The 22733-nt window shown below is 41.9% G+C and overlaps 1 protein-coding gene across 6 annotated transcripts in view; it reads right to left on the reverse strand.

Moving 5' to 3' along the window:
- Window positions 1-1161: 1161 nt before the first annotated feature.
- The window catches only part of apbb2b (amyloid beta (A4) precursor protein-binding, family B, member 2b), a 48353-nt gene continuing 26781 nt past the window's right edge, over window positions 1162-22733 (reverse strand). For 3 of the 6 annotated variants that reach the window (XM_074684992.1, XM_074685010.1, XM_074685000.1), the window contains exons 5-18: window positions 22055-22299; window positions 20890-21021; window positions 20356-20418; window positions 19349-19399; window positions 18281-18366; window positions 17858-17918; window positions 14586-14732; window positions 13895-14022; window positions 10207-10321; window positions 8752-8839; window positions 6499-6582; window positions 6255-6370; window positions 5551-5730; window positions 1162-4113 (exon numbers count right to left, since the gene is read on the reverse strand). In XM_074684992.1, coding sequence (XP_074541093.1) covers window positions 3943-4113; window positions 5551-5730; window positions 6255-6370; window positions 6499-6582; window positions 8752-8839; window positions 10207-10321; window positions 13895-14022; window positions 14586-14732; window positions 17858-17918; window positions 18281-18366; window positions 19349-19399; window positions 20356-20418; window positions 20890-21021; window positions 22055-22299 — 1667 coding nt within the window. In that variant the 3' untranslated portion in view covers window positions 1162-3942. The remainder of the gene's footprint in view (window positions 4114-5550; window positions 5731-6254; window positions 6371-6498; window positions 6583-8751; window positions 8840-10206; window positions 10322-13894; window positions 14023-14585; window positions 14733-17857; window positions 17919-18280; window positions 18367-19348; window positions 19400-20355; window positions 20419-20889; window positions 21022-22054; window positions 22300-22733) is intronic. The other 3 variants (XM_074685019.1, XM_074685028.1, XM_074685037.1) reach the window with 3 other exon arrangements.

The raw sequence follows: 22733 nt of genomic DNA on the forward strand, positions 1-22733 counted from the left end.
ATATAATAATTACAAACTCTAAATTTCTGATATTACAGAGTAGTAGCTGCTTTTTTTACATTTTAAATTATTTTTTACATGTAAATTATAACTACATCTTTTATACATCTGAATAGTCCCACTCTCATTGGGACATTGACATACATAAAACTTAATCCAGTCCTGACACTCACACAGGCACACACATAAAAGTCAGGTTCTCTACATTATAATGCTGTTTATTCTCACAACTGGTTACATTGATAAAGTGTACAAATCAGTGAGCAGCAAACGGAAGCCAACACATCCACCTGTGGGAAATGTGTGTGTGTGTTTGTTGTTTAAGAGTGTGAGGTTGACAGATATGCAGGGAGCCCACTGCTGTATTATCAACCTCCTCCTCCTCCTCCTCCGTCTTCTTCTCCTCATCGCTCCAGAACCAGCAGTGGACTCCCAGCTCTGCGTGCACTGTACAGGGTGAAGATATATTTCCTTTTTCTGCGAAGCGGAGCGTGTTGTAGCATCATGAGTTAACCAGAGGCTGAGACAATGACACCAAGTCTAGAGACTTAACTTGCCCCAACTAATAAAATCAGTATATACCTTTATAAAATAGAATAAATAAAATAAAAATATTTCTGTTCAGTACATACAGTCGATCTTTGAACCATCCATGGGCATGCAAGGACTTTCACGACTTTCATCTCTGGAGATCAAAAGAATGCATAGATAATTGCTCAGTTAGTTTCAGCATCAACTTAAGTGAAAACTGTGAAAATTTTACGATCACTACTCCTCTTTTCATTATTTGCTCTTGTATTTTTCATATCTACAACAATGTATATCACTATTTTACACTTTGGCCATTGGTGTGGTTTTTAAAAAAGGCATCTCATTACAAGAAAATCATAGAAAACTACAGACATTCAAAATGGGAAAAAGAAAAAAACGTAGCTTATAACGATGATTAATGCTAAATGTTACATCTATATGGATAATATGTACACGCAAACGTCTCATTCACATTTCAGCATCCTTATGACAAACGATGTGGCTTCTGTTCCTTATGAAAATCTCACTGACACACCTGATTCCTGAAACCTCTGTTGAGTTCAAAAACAGATACTGAGACCTTTGTCCGGGAACTCGTGAAGACATATTCATGTTTCTGTTCATGTTGCTGTTGCTGCACCTGTCAGACTTAACTTCCCCACACAGCTTGAGGACAGTTTACAAACACAGCAGCAGATTTACAGCTTGAAATTTAAAGTTATTTAAACAATTTTGCTTAATCTCATGCAGGAGTAAATGAGGCAGACTCTCAGTTAAGCTGGCTAGTTCATGTTAGCTCCAGGTCTGACTTGATCTCTGACTCTTTACTTACAGACAGCATCTTGCACAGCTTGTCTCGCTAGCGTTCTGGAAAACTTAGACTTGAGTCTAAAACGGTATCACCGTATTACTGACTCATACTGAAAAGGAAATTCTACCAAAAAAGTAGCCAGTTAGCCTGACATGCTACATTTTGGAAAAACCTACAAGGTACAGTTTTGTCCTTTTTGTTGGTTTTTAAAGGAAAGCTTAAAGAGCATAAAATCCTCTTAACTTTTTACACACTGATAACCGGGCTTCCTACAGTCGCTCAATGAAAACTTGGAGCCAATTAACAGCTTGACAGGGCAGCAACGTCTGGTCACAGTTCTTTCACTGGGATGATGGGATGTAGCAAACAGCTCACCGGAGAGATTCAGCAATAATCTGCTGTAATGCATTCATAACTTTAAAGGACTTCATTACATCAAAGCTTCTCAGATATGTGGTATTACAAGCTAGTAGTGCTGAATTCAGATTTATATGAGACAAACAGGAACAGAAAAGCAAATGATCTTGTGGCACTGATGAAAACAGTTATACAAAAACAAGGTGAAGGCGCATTCAAGTGAACAGAACCCTGGAGATGGGTAACAGCCCAGGACAGTCCCTTGTGACTGAGTCAACATGTCTCTCTGCTGGCTCTCCTCTGGGAAAACAAGTGAGGCTGCAGGTGAAAATGTCTCTCTGCTGCTCACCTCCTTTAAGTTCAGCCCAGCTGTGGACAGAGACAGCGCCACCACACCCAGAAACAAAAACACATTCCTCCAGTCTTCTTCTTTGCATGATTCCTCCAGCCTTTCCTGTTTCCAATCCTCTTATAAAGTCTCTGGTGAGGTGGGATCCAAAGAAATAAAATGTCAAATTTCCTCCAGCATGTGTATTAAAGAGCAGCAGCAGCAGCATGCTGATGTCTCCTGTCTGCAGAGCAGCAGTCCCATAATCTTTATAGCAAAGAGGAGTAAACTGTCCACTGCTTCATCTCCTCCTCCATTATGGCTATAGTCTGTCATCCTCCAAGGTGAAAGAAAGAACAACACTGCAAAGAAAAGGAGCGATGTTTTCAGGTGAAAGGTCACCACTCGTTCAGACCCTCCGGCTGTGTCTCGCACAGTTAAAAGAGCGACAGAGAGCAAAGGAGAAGAAAAAAAGACAGCGTGGCTTTGATTTCTCATTCCGTCAGTCTCTGAAGCAGCAGCAGATTGTTGATATTTTCTAGTGTTTTTTAAAAAAACTTCATGCAGGTTAGACTGAGAGTGTGTGGACTGACGGTCAAATCTACTGAGTCTGTAGCAGCTTCCTTCTTTTGTGTACTACAAACTACATTTCAGAAATGATGGCTTCATTTTTCCCACCTTCCATTTATTTTGCATGAAAGTCTACTGAGGGTGATGAGGAAGAGTGACACGAGGAATCAAAGCAGCGGCTACAAAGGACACACTGTATAGAAAGCTGGACGACACAACAGCTCCTTAAGAGTGAAGCCAGAATATTGAGTCTGGAGTTCAAGTACAAAAGCCTGCCTTTAATTAACATCTAAGACAAGTTTTTCTTATAATGCTCTGTGAACACAGAGAAACAGAGTAGAGCTGCTGAGCTACGTCAGACTGACCCACGGATCAGGACAATGACGTCACAGCTCCACCAGGGCCACATTTCAGCGCCTTACATGGAGAGTGTTGTAGTTTTACACAAAGGTAGAAGCAGGAAAAGTATCGTCCATCTTTCTGTACAGGTAATTCTACAGGCTAACAGCTCAACCAGGTGAGTGATGTAGTGTGGCCGGGTGTGTAAGGTCATGCAGGCAGCACAGGCACAGACACAACTACAGTTAGAGCATGGAGAGATCAGCGGTCAAGAACTTTCTGCTTCCTCAGTTTTTGCTCTCTTGTTTTCATCCCATTACTGCTATGTACACAGTTACCTTCACCAGGGATTCCTAAACTTCTCAGCCCGCGATCCCCAAAATAGGGCTGATAAAGACCTGTGAGTGCACTAATAGGCTGATCCAAAAAAGGATACCTAATTTAACTGATGGTAGGAAATTAGACTTCTGTTGTGCACATGTTGCTGTCTCCTAAATTAATCTTCCACCACTGATACCGTGGTTATCCTTGCTTAGACACTCTGGAGGTCATGTGGCAACAAAGAAATGTGATAAACAGATCGCACATTTTATGTTGCATGGTTTTATATAAAATTAAACTCCTATCCTTGTTCATATTTTTATAATAACAGATGAAATAGGCAATCCCTAATCATTTTTGATCTTGGAAGGCTTCATGACCCCTGCTTTGGGAACCACGGGCCTTCACAACCATCGTTCAGGTGCCTCTCTGATGTCATTCCTTCACCCACTGGTTTTTAAAGGAAGCAGATTTGAGTTTCAGGAGCTCATCAACCCCTCAAGTGAAACTCAAATTATAACCAAAGAAAGCAAAGAACAGTTGTAGGGTTTCTGAAACCCTGGGGCTAAGCTGTGTTTCCATGGCTACCAGGGTCTATGGTAGTGACAGGTTTTTGGCAGAGATATGACTATGGTTACCATGGTGACAAGGGGTTGTGGCAGGGAGTCAGTACGTTCAACCGTGGTTACTGTGGCAGCTCAGCGACAGGTCTCTTCTGTTTGAGGGTGTCGATGAGCGACAGGACGCCTCGTTTCACGCTGGTGGAGACCCGACGGGACACGGAGTCACCTGGCGGAGATGAACCACAGGCTTTCTGGGAGGGGGGTCGAGCCACCAAACACTTCTGGTACCGCAACTGAAAGAGAGAAAAGAGATCAGAGACAGAGAGGGAGAAGGACGTTTAGTAAATAAAAGAGAGTTACATCTGCCGAGTATACGACTGTGTGAACGAGGGGGAGAAGGGGAGAGTGGTGCAGGCTGTTCCCTGGGATCAATAGTAATGACTGATGTTTCTTGTCACCATGAATCAGTTTTGGTGTACGTGTGCGTCTGTGTGTGTGTGCGCTGTGGCTATATATTTAAAGTTGAGATGTGTGATCAATAGCCCAGCCTGCAGTCGACTAATCTTATGACTCACAGCGAGCAGAGAGGGCAGATGAGTGTGAGGGACTGCAGAGGGCATCCTGAGCTGTGATTACAGAGATCATAAGATCATAATGACAGAAATAAAACAGGTATCAAGTTAAGCTTGTGCATTACAGGAGATTCTGAGTCACTCATCGTAAAGACTGTCCTCTTTAAAAATGTGTAAGACACGGTGACGACTGGCCAAGCTGTTTCAGCGAGCGCGCCACATACAGAGGCTACAGACCTTTTGCTGGACGTCTTCCCTCTTTCTCTGACACAATGGAAAAACTAAACTTTGATGGAAAATCTTTACCAGATAATTTTCAAAGCTGTTCTCTATCAGAGATGACAGACTCTCACTTTGGGAGGCTCTTCTGGATCTCAATGTGGGTTTTACACCAACTGTGATTTGACGAAGGAGACCTTAACAACTTGAATAGAGCTTAAGGGTGAGACAGTAAAACATTTAAGGGCTCAAAACCAAACTCAAACTACAGCCAAAATGAGATCCTTCATTCTCAGCACAATGTAATTATGGAAATGAATATTTGGCATAGATTTTCATTTTTCTATCCTGATATAAAACCAGAAAATGTATGTACTATCAGGAACTGATCCTCTAAGTGTTTGTAGAAGAGACTAGAATCATTTCAACTCCTGGATTTACCAAAAAAAATGTTTTTCTGCCTTTGAAAACTAAATGAAATTGCTTGTCAGATATAAGCTGGGACCACTTGAGCTAACACATGAACTCCCTCATAACAAGACGATTAACTTTCTTCCTTCTGCCTTCCATAAATACTTAACACTGGCCCCATTGTCACAGTTCAGCTCAGTGTGAGAGTAGTAATTGATCAGTATCAGATCCCAGTGTCATATCATTGCCTTCTTTTGTTATTATCTTAGAACAGAACATGGAAACTTAGGGTTCAAGTATCTAAAAAGATAATGTTGTATGTTTGTGTTGGAGAAAAGTGATTCTTCCCACCATGACAAAAACTCTCACTGAATTTGTCCTGAGCTCTCTTTCCCTGTGAGAGTCCAAGGTGACTTGGTAACTTGAGGTAGCATTCATGTCTACTTCATAACTATGAACTCTCCCTTTGTCTTCACAGTCAGCTCAGTGTTTTGAAATCTTCCTGTCAGCTCCTGGTTGATGACTCACCATGCACGCTGCCTGAACAGCCTCCGACACATTCCCAGCATTGGGATCACACCAGAAGACGTGACAGTCGAAGCGATGGCCCCCAGCGTCCATGATGAAGGCGAACGTGTGCACGTCACGCCCCACGCCCATGAAAGACAGGAAACGGACACGACATTCCACAAGCACTTCCTCTTCATCCTGGTTGGAGACGTTGGTGAGTGAGGTTAATCAAAGAAGCAAAACAAGGAAAAAAACAACAGGAGAATCAGTTCTTTCGAAATTTACAACAATCTAAGAATTTTGTGCACTTTTAGTCTTTGTTTTTTCACAGTAATTCTAACAGAGTTAGAACAGAGTTAGAAGTTTCCCTGTAAAACTACAACTTCCTATTGAACATTTTAACTTGAAGAACATTTGAGCTGAAAACAATTTCTAATCTTGAAGGGAAAAACAACTGAACACAGCTAGAGAAAGCTAAGGAAAAATAAGCAAAATGCTCAAATATGGTTATTAATTGTGACTCATTTCCAAGAAGTGCACACAGGTAATGGAAAGTTTGATTTAAGATTCAAAAAATATTCTTTGTTGTTGTTTCTTGTTTTATTTTTGGAGTGAGTCAAATGAAAAAAGGAACATTTAATTGTTGCAAACAGAAAGCTTTAAAAGAGGAAAAAGTTAAAAAAAGAAAAACTTCAGAAGGAAGAGTCAATAGTTAGTCTGACCTTTTCTTTGCTAATTGTGACGGTAGCATCTGCCACATTGAGAGCTACAGGAGTCCAGTCCTCTCTGCTGGAAGAACCGATTAAACTGTCTATTGCCCCATTCAGGATGTCCATACCTGGAGCAGAGGAAGTTTAAACAAACACAAAATCATCCCAAAAGTTAGCTATTAGTATTAATAAGCCACGCAGCATGCTTCTTATTGCTGCCTTAATTTTTCAGTCTGTGTTTATGTTTCAGACTGACCTATTGGTCTGGCCACAGGCAGCATCCCGAGGTAGAAGACCTGGAACTTCTGCACCAGCTCCGTCTTTGGTGTGGGGAACTCTGCTGGGGAGAAGCACACAAACATTTAGCATGTGCTCTTATGATCACATTGAAGAGAATGAATATCACCATTTTTAACTGAGCAAACATAGAAACTGTCAAAGCAATAAAAAATATGATAATGCTCCAATAATAATATGGATGAAAGGTGAAGTAACTTGGCTTCATTTACACCAGCCCAGTTAAAGGTCCCATATTATTCAAAAATCACTTTATTAAGTCTTTTAGTTAAATTTTTTGGGTCTTTGGTTTTCCTCCCAGCCCACAAAATGTGATATTTAATGACAAAACCTGTACTTAGTAGTGCTTGTGAATGTAAAATCCTGACCTAAAACGAGCTGTTTGGAATTTTCGGGGTTTGCCGATGTCAGCAAGTCCCTCTTTGACCAATCAGGAGCAAGTCTGACCTGATTGGTCCACCGGAGCATATACCCCCAAACCCCCTCCCCGCCCACTCCCCTCCCCACTGCTGGAGAGAAATGTCTCCAGCAGCAGGGAGAGGAGTGTGGCTGTTTTTGGCTGTAAACAGCCACATAGTTCCATGCACAAGCTTCCCATCTCGGAAGAAGACAAGACTAAGTGGCTAGAGTTCATTTATGAGGGAAATGTGCCAGCTACACTCAGTAAAACTGTGCATGTGTGTGCTAGTCACTTCACTGTTGACTGCTTTTCCAACTTTGGACAGTACAACAGAGGGCTAGCGAATAGACTGGTCCTGAATCCAGGCACATTACCAACCATCCACAACAAACCTCAGACCCTGGAAATGTGAGTATTTTAAATGCTGTGTGCTGTGGAGCAGATGTAAGAGCTTTTCCTCAGTGTCCCCCTGTCTCTGTGTTAGCTTCAGGACGCTAACTGTATCTGCTGTTAGCCTGTTGTTTTAGCCTGAAATGTTATGGTAAACGGGCTTCGCTGTTTTCTAAACATTGTGCACTCAGAGCTCGTGGCGCCGCTCTCAGTGACGTGGAAGAGCGGGGCAGTATCAGTGGTGGCTCATTTACATATGAAGGTCACGCCCACTAAATCAGACCGTTCTGAACAGAGGGGCTATGAGAGCCTGGAAACAATGCTGCTGTGCTTGATTTATTGTCTTTTTGGACCAAAACATGTTACTAACATTTCATGAAGACACCAATGATCAATATTAAAACTGCAGATAAGGAGTATAATATGGGACCTTTAAGTCAAAGCTTGTGAAGAGTATAATTCAACCTTAAATATGATTTGTATTCTTTCTATTCTTATTCTATTTAAGTGTTGCTCCACACAAGGCAGAGAAAGTTAAAGAGCTACTTTTTGAAAAATGACAAAATTTGACTCTTTATTAATGAATGAACGCTGTCGTTTAATAATACAACACTGCTTTGGACTGGCAGAGTTGCTTGAATTCCCTGTTTTTCACACTGTGCATCTTATTTCTCACGTTTGAAGAGTTCAGTTGTTTTCTGTGTGTTTTTTTTAAGCAGGAACAGACACTGCAGCTGTGTAATGTGACGAGCTGTCAGCAGCAAGCTGTGCTGTTTGACAATATGAAGGTGAGGTGATGAGCAGCGGCACATTAAGCTGGTTCAATGGACCATCAACCCGGCAAGTTTTTCACTGCACACAACCATTAAAGGTGCTCTGTGGATTATTCCACCACCAGAGCTATGGAGCCTTTCTGCCATGAATAGGTCTCCCTTTCTTCTTTTATTTCTGCATTCAGTGCACCTGAGTGGGTTTGAGAATAAACAAACCTGCCAGAGTCTCACACTCCTAAATGATTGACAGATGGCAGCGTTAAAGCACAATGAAGCATAGCAATGAGCTGACGCCAAGGTTCAAAAAGGCTGCAGACGAGTAAATAGTGACGATAACGGTGCATATTTAAAATACTCTTTGTTGGTGTTTAATGAGGAATGAAATACACTCAGCAATTTCCTTTTTTAAGGGGGTGCACATGATGGGTTCTAGGTATTACACCAAATGTTAACATGACTTTCTTTGTCGATGAGATACTGCACAGTTTAAAGCCAAAATGTACTCAAAGTGGATCTTAACTTTCCAATTATGACAGCCCTGTCCTTAGAAAGGAGCTGTAAAAAGGCATGCATGTTGGCTTTATGTGTCACCTAGTGCATTTACCAGCTTTTGCATACAGTGAATTAGGTCTGGATGTATGAAGCCTACCTTGTAAAGGGAGATCCAGTCCAGCCTGCATCCTGTCCTGCAGAGAGCCTCCTGCCATTGCTTTGGCATTCTTTCGCTCAGTCATTATCTACAGAGAGAGCAACAGACCGACAGAGAGAAAAAGAAAGCAAAGAAGATACACAAGTATGAGGAAATGGTGTGTAAAAGAAACTGAGCAGTGTTGGTAAACTGAGGCAGAGACACAGAGGAGGAGGGTGAAACGACAAAGACGAAAAATGTAAGAAAGAAAACGGATGAGAGGGGAAGAGATGAAAGACTTGAGAAGAAAGAGCTCAGGAGGAAAAACCTGGAGCAGTTTCACCCCTGATACTGTCATGCATTCACCCGGGAGCACACAAACACACACGTTAGCACCTCTTTCAAGAAGAGGATGAAGCTTTTCCTGCAATGCAACTCGCAAGAAGAAGCACGTGTAAACGCAGAGCCAGAGAGACGAAAATTACACTCAGACACACACTCCTCCAAACACACAACACATAATTTATACATGTCCTTAATCAGGAATTTGTCATAACAAGTCTGCTTCTCAGCAAACCCCTGCTGTGAAAAACTCTACTTCCCTCATTTGCCCTCATCTGAGAAGAATCTGCATTCAACAGACTTCATTTACTAAGACCTTATAAGGTGGGCGTAAAATATGGGACGGTTGGTGTCAGTATGAAGGCTGATATGGAGGAATGACTCTGCCATCTTTTTCTTTTGACAAATGACATTTCAGAAACACACTTTGTTTGAGGCACTGATCATAAAAACGTATCTGTGGGTGTGAAGTTATAAAACGCCCCCTTAAAATGCTGCACAGGGTCGAATTCAGTGTAAAATTATGGTTCACATAAATAACTAAAGAGAATAAAAAGATCTTTTCCAAAATCCAATTAAAGCTCAATGCTATAAATGTGTTTTACAGGGAAAGGGATAAAAGTGCACCAGTTCTACACGAGTTCAGTGAATAAAGTAGAAAATGATAAAAATGGTTTAAATACTCTCCTCTAACACTGTTAGCATTCATCTGTATTCAGCTAAGAGTGGGAATGCGGAACAGAGAAGGGTAGATAACTCTGTTTTTGGAGAAGTTATATGTAGTTCCTGATTTTAAGATGAGTTTAATCTAGTTTTTTAGGCTTTTGAAGAACTGCAGAAACTCATAGATTCAAAATGTGTGCTTTCCCTCTCGATGAGCAAATATGATTTTAAAATTAAACACCACTGAAGATTTGCACCCCAGTGTGCTGCAGTTGTTATAAACAGCCTGTGCTTGAGTAAATACTGTGAATAAATGTAATGTTTGGGTCCTGACTGAAAAGGGGTGTTTCATTTCAGTTTGTTGAACTAAATGTGCTAATGACCATCACAACATTTTTCAAAGTCAAATTTCAAAATCTAAACTTGTTCAAGCATCTCTGGAGCCTCCTCCCTCCAGCCTGGAGCACTCACCCGGGAGCAGATCTCATGCAGGCTGGTGGCGATGGCTTTGGCTGGTGTGTCACAGCGGAACACATGACATTTCAGAATCCTGGTGTTTTTGTCCCGTGCAACATATGCAAAGTCCCTGGGAGAGAGGAAAACACAGAATCAAACAAGGACACACGAAAGGATGAAAGGATGAAAACGAAGGGAGGATTTGTTTCACTAGATTTGAGAATGACTAGGATTTAAAGGGTGAAGGGGTTAAGTGTTCATGTTTCCTATCTGTGTGTAAGTCTAACTTTGAAAGAAGTGAGGATAGATGAATTGACCTCTATCAGTCTCGTTAATACAGGACGCACACAGAAACACAACAAAAATGGACACCAGAGATCAACAGAGCAGCATGAATGACAGGAGAGAAAAACTTTTCTCTGGGCCCAGCGGAGCCCACTACAGTTTAAGTCTGCAAAAATTGGATGAAATAGAGAAGGAGATGGTGGAGGAAGAAAGAAAATGAAGACAAAGAAGAAGAGGAAATATAAAAGCTGATTTACGTCATTGTGAGATACACATTCTAAATAACTTTCTCCAAGTTGTTTTCTTCAATATCCAACACACAGGCCGAAGGCTTAACAAGATTTTTGTGGCCAAGCCCTGAGGGGAAGCTGTTTGTGTGTGTTTGTGTGTGTGTGTGTGTGTGTGTGTGTGTGTGTGTGTGTGTGTGTGTGTGTGTGTGTGTGTGTATACTTTAAAAGAAAGCTTGTAGACAAGGAAGGATAGGAGAGGTCACCTTCACGTTCTAACCCTGTGTGTGTGTATGAGTCTGTGTGTAAGTGTGTGTGCGCGTGTGAGTGTGAGTGTACTCAATCCTACAGTACATCAAGGGCTACTTTGAAGAAACCAAAAAAAAGAGACACAGAGGAAATTAAACAATAAGGAACGACTGAGATGGAGGAGAGATACCGCAGGAGGGTGGAGGAATGAAGGAAAGGAATGTGTTTACCTCTCTCTGAGTCCAAGGAAGCAAGGGAGGAGAGAAAGATAGTTAGCAGAAGGGAAGAAAATTCATCATCTTAGCGACCCCCTGCTGTCAGGGGGTGAGAGGCTCTGAGGTAGAAAACAGGCACTTGTACATTTGCTCACACACTGAGCTGCATACTCGATCTTCATCTCTGCTTGGCCTGAACCACGTCCCATTAAACTGCCTCACAAGCAGTGCAGAATATGCATGTGGTGTGTATGAGTGTGTGTGTGTGTGTACATAGGTGGGTTAAAAGGGTGCCAGCGGCTGAGCAAGTCATTTTCGTGCACACTCAACCTTAAGGTGAAATTTTAAAAAAAGCAGAAACTAACTTTAAAAACTGAGGAATCAGCAAGAAAACAGAGGGGATCTCCTTCAGTGAAATTGGTTTTAACTGGTTTTTAACACTGCCTTAAAGAAAAAAAAATAGATTTAGACTGGAACTTAAAAAAGAAAAGATAACATAAAAGGAAGTCTGAGGAGTAAAGAAGACAGGTGGAATACCGGGAGAGGAAATTAGAAGTGAACTGCAACAATGTACAGGATGAAGATAAAAGAGTACAGACGACAGCAGAATACAGCAGCAGATGAGGAGAGGAGATAAAAGTCAGAGGAAAGAGGGGGAGAGAGGAGGACAGAAAACAGAGTGATATCTCATTTCCAATATCATCTTATCACCATGCGAATGTCCCTGAAAATGTCAAGGTTGTTGAGGGAATCCGTAATCTCTAAGGCGATAATGAGTTTCATGGCACATCAGGAGAAGGGAAGGCACCGGGGTGCCGCTCTTAGACTGACACGAGCACTCAAGTCAATCACAAGGAGTGTGTGTGTGTGTGTGTGTGTGTGTGTGTGTGTGTGTGTGTGTGTGTGTGTGTGTGTGTGTGTGTGTGTGTGTGTGTGTGTGTGTGTGTGTGACTGAGGTATAGCAAAGGAGGATTTATACCACCAGATTTAAAAATCCCAATTTTCCAAGACACACTGACTCCCAACACATGGAACAAGAATAAAGAAAATGCATTATGGGAAAATATTTGCAGCAAATTATAGCAGGTGCCCTCAGTTAATGTTGCTGTCCATCTTAAATATCCACACTTATATTTAACGATAAAACAAACCACAGTTTACTATCTAAAGCCGAGAATACTTTTTCTTTCTTCAAACATCAGATTCTAATCAACATGAGTCCACTTTCAACTTCTTTCTTTGATTTAATCTCATTCAACCACCAAACAGGCTCTGAGTCCCACACCTGAGTTTCTACAAACCTGAAAAGCTGTAAAAATCAACCTCTAGACTCGCAGCTCAGCATCCTAAGCAGGAAACTGTGTCCAGATTTTACAAATCTATGCCCGTCACTCTTGATCTTCAGGTAGATATACATTGTTGAAGAATAAATATTAAAATACTCACAGGTGTTTGTGTTCCTGTTCTGGCAGGTTTTCCTCTGTAAACTAACGTCTTTGGCACTCTCATCAATTATTCCTGGTGTTCCTGCAGGCGCGACACGCTCCTCACCCTGTCTGCTCCACAGCTAGTGAGCACTAACCATACCTCCCCCTCTGGCAGCTTCATCGCCCTCTCTGCATCTCCTGCCAAAACCCCACTCTCCTCCTCCTCCTCCTCCTCCTCTGCCTGCCTCTAACCATCTTCTCCTCCTCTACTTCGTTCTAATGCAGTTGAGGTATTCCCACTGCTCCCCGTCTCTTGTTATATGTAGATGTGGATGGTGGAAATTATGGCTAAGTACTTGTAAAAAAAACACACAGGGGTTTTATTTAAGAGGGTGAACTAATGATAGAAATATATGGTACCCTGTTCTCCTATATGTGTGTGTGTGAGTGTGTGAGGGAGCAGAGAAAGCCCTCAGGCAACAAATTCTGCAGTTGCGCAGACGCCAAGAGCTTTCAGGCTTGCCTCTTTCCCTGAGTGCATTCATATTAATGTGTGTGTAAGTGTGTGTTTGCACATATATGTGAGTGTTTCAAAGATACAGCCAGACCTCTACAGCTCTTATCACCTTGTGCTGCTTCTTCACCCTCTTTCAGTTCATCCTCAAGCATCCAGCAGCAGTGCAGGGCGCCCCTTACTGGTCGCTCAATGCTACTACTACACTGTGCTTGTTAATGGTTTTATTCTGACCCCCAAAATCCACACAGCTGTCAGCTACATTTGCTTATACTGGACGCGTATAACATGAGAAATATCAAACAGTGGAGCGGCTGTGCTGCTGCTGCGAGTGAATTTGTTTTTCGTGGCCCCTGCTGAGCTGTGCTGAGCCCCCTGCAGTGAAAGCGAAGGACTGACAGTCAGGGGGAGAAAGAGAATAAAGGCTGTTCTCCCTCTCATCCCTTCCTTTGTACTCATGAATTAATCTTTCATTAGTATCCCTTCATCATCAATCATTAACTCCTCTCCTCTACCTGTCACCACGCAAACCGTCTGCTGCCCTCAATTGATACGCTGACCTTTACTGAGGGTGAGTGTGATGCATCGTTGACACTGGCCACTAATCCATCAATTAAAAGTAACTTAGGCCAGACCAATAAAGGCCTCAATGAGTCACGGCTCTGGAATATTTAAATCACAGGGGTGTTAGAGATTTTTTGAACAACTTTTTTCTGACACAGACATGGTGCAAATTGAAGTCGAGCAAAAAGGGGATTGTGTCACTTTAGTCATAATGATACTAACCTGCCATTGTCCCGGCCAACGCCCCACACTCGGATGCTTGCTATTGGCTGAGAGTGAAGCACACTGCGGTCCATGGGGTCAACCAGGTTTAACATATTGTTCTCCAGCACCAGGTACATGTCCTTCCCCTAAGCAGACACACACCATGCATTCTTCAGATGTCATTTCAGAAACATGGAGTCCTCATTTCCTGCAGCTCGACAAGTTGCAAAAACATATTCTTTTAAAAAGGTCAGGGGCTTTCTGTTACTGTGTTGGAGTGTGTGTGTGGTGTGTGCATGCATGAGTGTGTGAATCTAAATAAATGATCAAAACCTTTTTAAAGAGAGGGTGGGAGATAAAAGGTTATTGAAAAAAGAGATGGAGCTCTCCCTCTCTCTCTTTGCTGTCGCTTCACATTAAACACAACCAGTGCATAGAGAGGGAAAGACTTCATACCACTGCTCCACTTTCTTCTCCTCTTCCTCCCTTTCTCCCTCCATCTTTTGACATTCATTTAAGCAGACTTCTGCCCTGACTAACATCTGCTGCACTTTCCTCCGCTCCACCTTCACCTTTTGATCTTAAATCTTTAATGCTACTTCCTGCTTTCCAAACACTTTTTTTTCTCTAGGTCTCTCATTTTCAGGAATTACAAACATGTCATTCTGTGTTTTACATCCTCAACTCACAAATCATATCCCTTCCTCACCTCTCCCCAGATGCCAACGGTGTCTCGGATGTCATTCTTGCAGTAGGACAGCTGTCGGATGCAGTTGTTCACAGCGACGCTGCTCTTTCCAGGAGCCAAGTCTTCCTCAGCCATCTCAACCCAACCCAGAGAGCGCACTGCAAAACACTGGAATACACACCAGAACCATGATACTTTGAAATAAACAGCTTTGTCTTCACACACATAAAGACATTTTTAAAGATGCTATGAGGAGGATCTGTTTAAACTGCACATCCTCCCCCGGAGTGTATGCACACTGTCGTAAATTACTTTTAGTGAGGCGTGTGTTTGTTTTGGAATGAAATGAAGATGGGATTGAAACAAATTTTCTTTGTTCAAGACAACTTTTTACTGCATACAATGTGCCGAGGTAAGGTATCTATCGGTTCAGTGACGTGGCGCTACAATTTGAAATGTGACATCTAGCAAACGTTGTAGCAGTCAGCTATTTGATAGCGACATAGGTAGCCCGGTGCTCCGACGTGTCTGTAGGCTAACGTGAAAACAGGTAAACACTGTCAGTTTGTAAGTAGTTTAGTAGCAGTTTATATTAAGCGCAGCTGACAGCCCAGAGCTCTCAGACATGTCAGTAATGTGTAATCTTAGTAAATCCTGGTTAGCTGTGTCCTGCCAGTCATCTACCAAGGAGAGCTAAAATAACCTCATTCTTCATTTTATTAATAAACTCTTCGAGTTTGAACAGACCACTGCAGAATAACTGCTGACTGTGGGTTGGAATGGACATTATCACAAAGAGCTTAGCCTCTGTGTTATAGAGTGATACAGCTCGAGCTAAAGGCTAATTAGCCTTTAGCTTGGGCTGTATCACTCTCACGCTTAGCTTTCTTCTGCTCTTCTGTCCTTTTTCTGTCTGACAGTTAAGCTCCTGTGTCCACCATCACCACAAAATTAGTCACAGAAATAGTTTTTAGCAGAGAAAAACACAAATCTCTGTGTTTTATCTCTTCTCACTACTAAACTTTGTCAGCCGGCATGGTGTTGTCATAGTGACCTAGACGTGCAGTAAATAAATCCGGTCCTGGATGACCCGACCTGAAAGCTAAGAAGTAGCAGTTTAAAATAACCTGTAACCTGCAATATTGGCACTGATTATCTCATTTAAAGTGTGGATTACGATCAGGCATATATCTAGAAGGGAGACTTTTTCAAGATCACTTTCAAACTCCTCACAGCTGCTTCAAGAGATGATCGTAGGATTCTGTTTTGAGCTCTGAAAGGACTGAAAATAATATTTTCACATGACTTTTAACCCCTTTATCAGAATGATCAAATTTTAATTCATACGAATTAAGACAAAACTATAAACTCAGATAAAATCATGGTTATGAGAATGATGGCAACCAAACATGGTGGATAAGAAGAGACCCAGAGAGGAGAGGGAGAGAGACTTGTCCTCATGAAGTATTCATTTGATGCCAGCCGTCTATTCAGAAAATACTCTGCAGACCACAGAGGCAGGGATAAAAGAGGTCAAACAGATACAGAGGCGACACACAGTGAGCTTTAAAAAAGGGCTCACCTGTGGATTTAATGTTCTGATCACACTCCATAGCAACAATCACTCTTTTCATGAACAGACACAAATATCAGGGTATGTTTATCTTAGTGTAAGCAGATGTAGGATGAAGAGTATGACCTCAAGTGTTTCACTGTACTGTTTAAAGTAACATAATGTCTACGATAACAGGATAATCACACTACTGACTGGAAGTTGAGTGGTGCTGACATGTGTCTGGCTCACTCTCACACACAGACAAACAGACAAGGACTCACACACATGTGCAGACATGCACACACAGTTACGCCCACAGGGTCTCCTGTCATGATGTCAGAAGATTAGTACAGCTTGTGTCACAGTCTCAGACCAGCAGGTGGTAGCAGCTGCAGGACATATACGCAAACTGTCGGGTTTAGGGTATAGCCTACACTAACCCTGTGACCTGTATGTATCCTGTTGAGTGTCCACGCCGTTTATTTGCTCAGTGTTCAACAATTTAAAAATAGAAATTGTTGTGGAGTAAGGTCTTGATTTTGTTAAACTTATTTTATTCAGTAAAACCACGTTCCTGATACTGCTGTGGGATTGTTTTTACAGTAAGTTGTGTGTGTGAGTGTGTGTGTGTGTGTGTGTGTGTGTGTGTGTGTGTGTGTGTGTGTGTGTGTGTGTGTGTGTGTGTGTGTGTGTGTGTGTGTGTGTGTGTGTGTGTGTGTGTGTGTGTGTGCTATCTGACCAGATGCCCTGACTGTAGGTCTGTGTTTGCGTCTGTTATTCATCAAAGTGTCCCTGTTGCTAAGGATTGTGAATGTGCGCCAGACACACACACACACACACACACACACACACACACACACACACACACACACACACACACACACACACACACACACACACACACACACACACACACACACACACACACACACACACACACACAAAAACAGACAGTAGACAGCCAAATCAGCAGCACGTCATCAAGCTGATTGTTGGCTTTCAACTCTAATCTGTGATGACTTTGCTCCACTGAGCCTTTGTCTGCAGGAACATTACACACACACACTCTTGGTGTATATTTTAACCTTTCTGCAGTTTGTGGCAGACATTAATTCTGCCCAGATGAATAATTCATCAACTCTTCTTTTTAACCACTCAGATATTCAAATCAATTTATAACTTGTGCTGACATTTACGTGCAAAAGTTTGAGTGTCATGAGAACGGCGTCTGTTTGAGTAATGTTTCATTGACCATTCATTAAAAACTCTAAATGTCTCATTTGAATCTTAGCATCAAATGCTGCAGAGCTCTTGGTATTTCATGCCACGCTGTGGAGAACAGTACTGCACGTCTCATGTCTCACCACTTGGGGGCAGTATTGTTATGATAACAGACAAATGAGAGCACAGGCTGTGGTGAACATAAACAACAGCATAAACAAACAGGTTTATACCATAAACAGACCGAAACGCACACACACACAGCAGCAGCAGCACTGGAGGCCAAGAAGTCATTTGTGCTGGGAATGTTGATTCTATTTGATTGTGTGTTTAAAAGTAGGATCAGATAACGCATAAATCAAAGTGACTTTACAGATTAAAGTACAGAAGGCTTTACTGCCTGAAAATCTGACTATTTTTGCTCTTTTTTGCGTTTTTTTATAAGGTCAAAACACCACTAAATAAATGGACCATGAAGGCTTTGACTTGAAGTCAAACTTTGGAAAAGGATTCTTACTTTTGCCTCTGGGTCAATGTTGACGCGGCTCGACTCCTCTTCCTCCACAGCTGGACGGTTTCTGGGAAAGAAAAGAGGGAGAAAAAAATGCTGCAGTGAAAAAAAAAAGATGTTTTTAAAAGAAGCAGAGTGCCACTGTCACCACTTACGCCATTACCTACTTTACTAAAATCATACTTGCACTGGGTTTGAAGGCTACAAGCAGTCATTACACTAATCAGGAACATGGAGGCATTTCCTGAGTACAAGCAGTGACTTCCTGCTCTGATTGACCTCAAACTGTTTGACACTGATTTAACTCAAGATTTAAGAAACTAACAAAGCCAAACATGTGGAGAGGGAAAGTGAGTAGGAGACACAGCTGGCCGAAATTTTGCAAAGAGGTGGTTTGTTTATTTTTGTGAGTCCGTGCAGGTATTTCACCTTAGTTTAAGTGATGCATAGCGAAGTGTAGCGCCCTCAAACTCCTTCAGGCTGGGGTCAGGGTTCACCGTGGCTGCCTGCAGGTCCTGGTGCACAAAGTGGATCATGAAGATGAAGAGAAATAAAACTCAAGGATCAACATTTGTTGAGCAAAGAAAAAACACTTTGAAAAGCTCCTTTGAGACATGTAACCTGTAATGTGTCAGGGATTGGCAGTGGTCTTTTTCTAGCTGATGATATGTTTGAGGAGTGTGTTCAGAGTTAAAAACAATCCAGATATAATACATCAACCTTTTTAAATTAGATTGGTAGAGTATGAATGTTGACTTATGCGTGCCTCCTTTAAAAAAAACATAGCTTGTGACTGTCAAACATGCTGCTGTTACATAATAGTTCATACCCTTTACATGAATCACTTACTCTGTGTAAAATTCCCATTAAATACATCTGCAACTCTTTTTTTATACTTTTCCAGTGAAGTCCAAGCTTTTTCCAACTAGGGCTCTGGCTGACAGCCAGGATCTCACCATCTCACTGGCTGAGTATCAACAAAAATCTCCTTCACTAACATGGACATAAATAACTGCCATGACAGTCACTGGTTACATGGCATGTGGGAGAGGGGCTGAGAGAGGGACACAAACCTGGCAGACCCAAATGTAAATATTTTGACCCTGCACAATATCAACCAGCATGCATCCAAGTGTGGGAGGAATAACTTTGCTGGATGAAGAGATGGCGTTGGTGTGTTATGTGTTATGGGGCATGCTGCATCAAGGAGAAAGTTAACAAATAGTATTTGTGTTTGCAAACATAATCAGGTTTGTGCCAGAAGAGACTGAAGAATAAAACGTTTTAGCAGTGAAAGTAAAGAATGAAATATCCTGTCCATAGTGATAAGTTTAAAGTATGAGGCGTGACAGGATGCTGAGGTCGGTGAAGTTACTTTTATTTTCACACATGCTTTTACCAGGCAGTGAATTTGTAGCACAGAATGCATAAACGCATACACTCAAAGGGTGGTGGAGCAAAAAGACCAAGAAGAAGACTCATTGGCGTTATACTTGCCTTCCACACTTCACTATCAATCTTTCCGCCAAAATCACTCCACACCTGTTTCTACGTACAGCATTAAAACACACACACATGGTGGTGGGGTAAAGATTGGGGGTTAAAGGTGGGAGAGAAGCGAGGGGAGAGAGACAGAATAATTCTGTTAGCTATCTAGCTTACTCCACACAGAGTGTCTGTTGCAATAAGGAGCGACTCAGCAAAACATTTCTGAAATGAAAACCTGCCAGTAAGACTTCAAAATGTTTTCTTACAAGTTTCTTGCTCCTATTGAACATTCACCTCTTTACAGGGAATCTACTGATTCTTAATTAGTACAATCTGAACAGTGCAGACATGAGGTACAGTTAGCATGCAGCTGTAGAGTAAAGCTTTGACTTTTTTCTTTACTTCCAGAACGTGGATCCAAAAAAAATCCAACACTCAGGGCTAACTTTTATCACCCAATTCCAGTCCATCTGCACAATAATTAGGGATGCACCAATACTAGATCAGTATTGGTGGAAAGAGATCCATGTTGCAGATCCAGGTCAACAACTCTATGCCTTTTTTATTTATTTATTTTCAACCAGCTCTTTTTGCTACTTGATTTAAAATGTTTTCTCTGATGCACATGCTTTGTTTTTTGCTGCATTACCAAAAATATACATTTGAAAAGAGTCTCAGTACATTCTGAAGCTTTTTTTTGGCTGGTAAAAATTAAAATATTGTATAGTTTAAATAACTATTAATTTCAGTAATTCCAAATACACATTTTTTTTCCCTTTACCCAAAACGTAGGGAATGCAGGTTATTATTTAACACTGCAACTGGATCGGTATCAGTTGATACTAAAGCCCAGGTATCGGTATCAGGACCACAAAAGTTGGATCGGTGCATCCCTAACAAAAATAGTTGAAAACAAGGGGGTTTACTATAAACAGACAATTGGGCTCAAAGAGGAGAGGAATAAAGAGGTGAGGGAGAAAGGACACAAAATGTAGAAAGTTTATGAAACATCCTACCTTATCCTCATCCTCTTGATGACACTCCTGATCGGGCATCCCATGCAGAGATGTGGATCGAGGCTGAAGGGAGAAAGAGTGAGAACATCAGGATTCAGAGGGACGGCTCTCTCCACATTGTTTTTCTATCAGTTATTTTAGCTCTTGTGTCACAGGCTCATGCTCGACTATCCAGCTGACAGATGTGCCAGAATCTCAATTTGGCACATCTATCTATCTCCATCAGTCTATTCTCTCTGGATCAATGTTTTATCTACACCACGTTCCTCTCTATCAATCCACTCCCACTCTCAATTTCCCTCCATCATTCTGCCTGACTGATTGATTGACTGACAGCCTCTTTACTCTCCTTCTCTCTGTCTCTCCTGTATTGTGCTGCAAGACTGGAGTACTTATTGTCCTTTCTCTAACTCAGCTTAACTGCCACACATGCTCACACTCTCTCAAAAATAACAGAAAACTCTTACTGAATGTGTAGAGAGCCCCAGACAGTAAATACAACAGAACACATAAAACTTTTTGTTGGGCACTTACAAAGTAGCAGCTGTTGACAAATCCACATGTGGTGAGGGAGGGCTCGTGAGAGGGAAGAGGCTCCACTGAGCTGTCAGAGGTCGTGCTGCCTGATCGAGTTGACACTCTGTAGAAGATCTCTGCCTGGCAGGACTTCATGCACACACACAAACACACACATACAACAGCAGTTTTTAAAAGCTTTGTCTTTAAACAGTCCTTATAAATTGGCAACACTCTGTTGTAAATTGTACAGCAACATATCATCTAAAGCCCTGTTTCCACCAAGCAGTCCAGTTTACATCAGTACAATTTGGTACGGGTTGGCTTGGTTAAGCCTGGTCCTGTAAAGCTTTCCACAGCCGACTGTGCCCCCTTGTGGTAGGGGGCGTGTAAGCCGGATGCCGATAGCCGCATCAATTAAATAACAACAAAATGTAATAATTGTATGGGAATAAATCCAATGAAGAAGAAAAACACAATACAGTAAACAAAGAGCAAATGTGGGGGACATCTAGTAATTCGCCTTCTTTGTAATTGGCACGTGGCTGTTTGTTACAAAGTACAATTAGGTTTTGTTTCAGAGTAGACTGTGTGCTGCCAGGAGAAATACAGCCCCTGTCGCACGGAAAGTGACAATTCTTTCGACCAATCAACGGACTGCAGTGTCCACCATTTGGGATCAAATTGTTTTAGTTTGGCACCCCTACGGAAAGATCCCAAAAAGTGGGACGCCTTGTCTCAGTTATTTGGTGATCTCCTGGGATTAGTCAGTGAAAACGCTGTAAAATGCGAGCCATGCCGAGACGAACCGAACTGAACTGCTTGGTGGAAATGGGGCTTAAGAGTCAGTGCTTTATGAAATACCTTGGATAATTAAGATTACTGAATACTCTGATAATGGAGATATCTTAAGGAGAAAATCATTGAGACTAGATTACGTGTAGGACCGTTGATTACAGCTGCATTATTGCTAGAGTACCGAGTATGTACTATAACAACCACATTACATTTCTGCTGTGTGCAGCTTGGCTGCTGAAATTATTTCAATATCATTTCCATTTTAATGAGCAGGTCAATTCCTGTAATAATAATTCTGACACTAAACTAAGTTTAGTTATTAACTAAAAGGCAACATTATGAGACCTGAAACCACCACACTGATCAGTTAATTATTGTCTCTAACCTCATGGTCTGGAGTGGGTGAAGGGCTGAGGGAGCCCAGGGAGTGTTTTCGTGGTGTGGAGGCTGTGTTGTCTTCCAGGGTCTGGTTCTCTTCCTGTCCAGGGGGTGCTGGGCGGCTGGCAGGCCTCTCCCACTGGGTGGTGCCTGTAGGAATGTGCCAGTAGTAGATACCGGCCATGTCTGTGATCTTCTTCCATCCTGGAGGCAGGTCAGGGTCTGTCTGGAACGACTGCTCACTCCAGATATCTGATAGACAAAAACACACGATGGGATTGTGAAGAAAGAGCACAAAATCATTAGACTGACAGACACTTGACAAAACACAGCACAGTTTGTGAATAAACAAACCTGTGGGACTGCACAAAACATTAAACACGCATATCTCTTTTGCATGGTTGATTTCTTTGTTCAGTGGAAGTTAACCCTCCAAACATAAACCAACAGCTGAGTGGGATTAGCAGCATCTGCTGCAGCTGTCAGAGAACAGCCGTGTCTTTCTTCACACAACTGAGTCAAAGTTGATACAAACTAATGTTTCACTTTTGCAACACACCCAAACACATGGCTGTGATAAAAAAAGTTACTGAAAAACACTCATAAATACGGACAAACATAAGAATTCCTCTCAGGTCCAGAACAGTTCAGCAGACTTTAAAGGCAGGGCCAGTGAGCTAACCGAA

This window comes from Halichoeres trimaculatus, unplaced genomic scaffold (genome assembly GCF_033239565.1).
Source record: "Halichoeres trimaculatus isolate MK-OKI-2021-1 unplaced genomic scaffold, fHalTri1.1 fHalTri1_scaffold_2, whole genome shotgun sequence".
Lineage (NCBI taxonomy): Eukaryota > Metazoa > Chordata > Actinopteri > Labriformes > Labridae > Halichoeres > Halichoeres trimaculatus.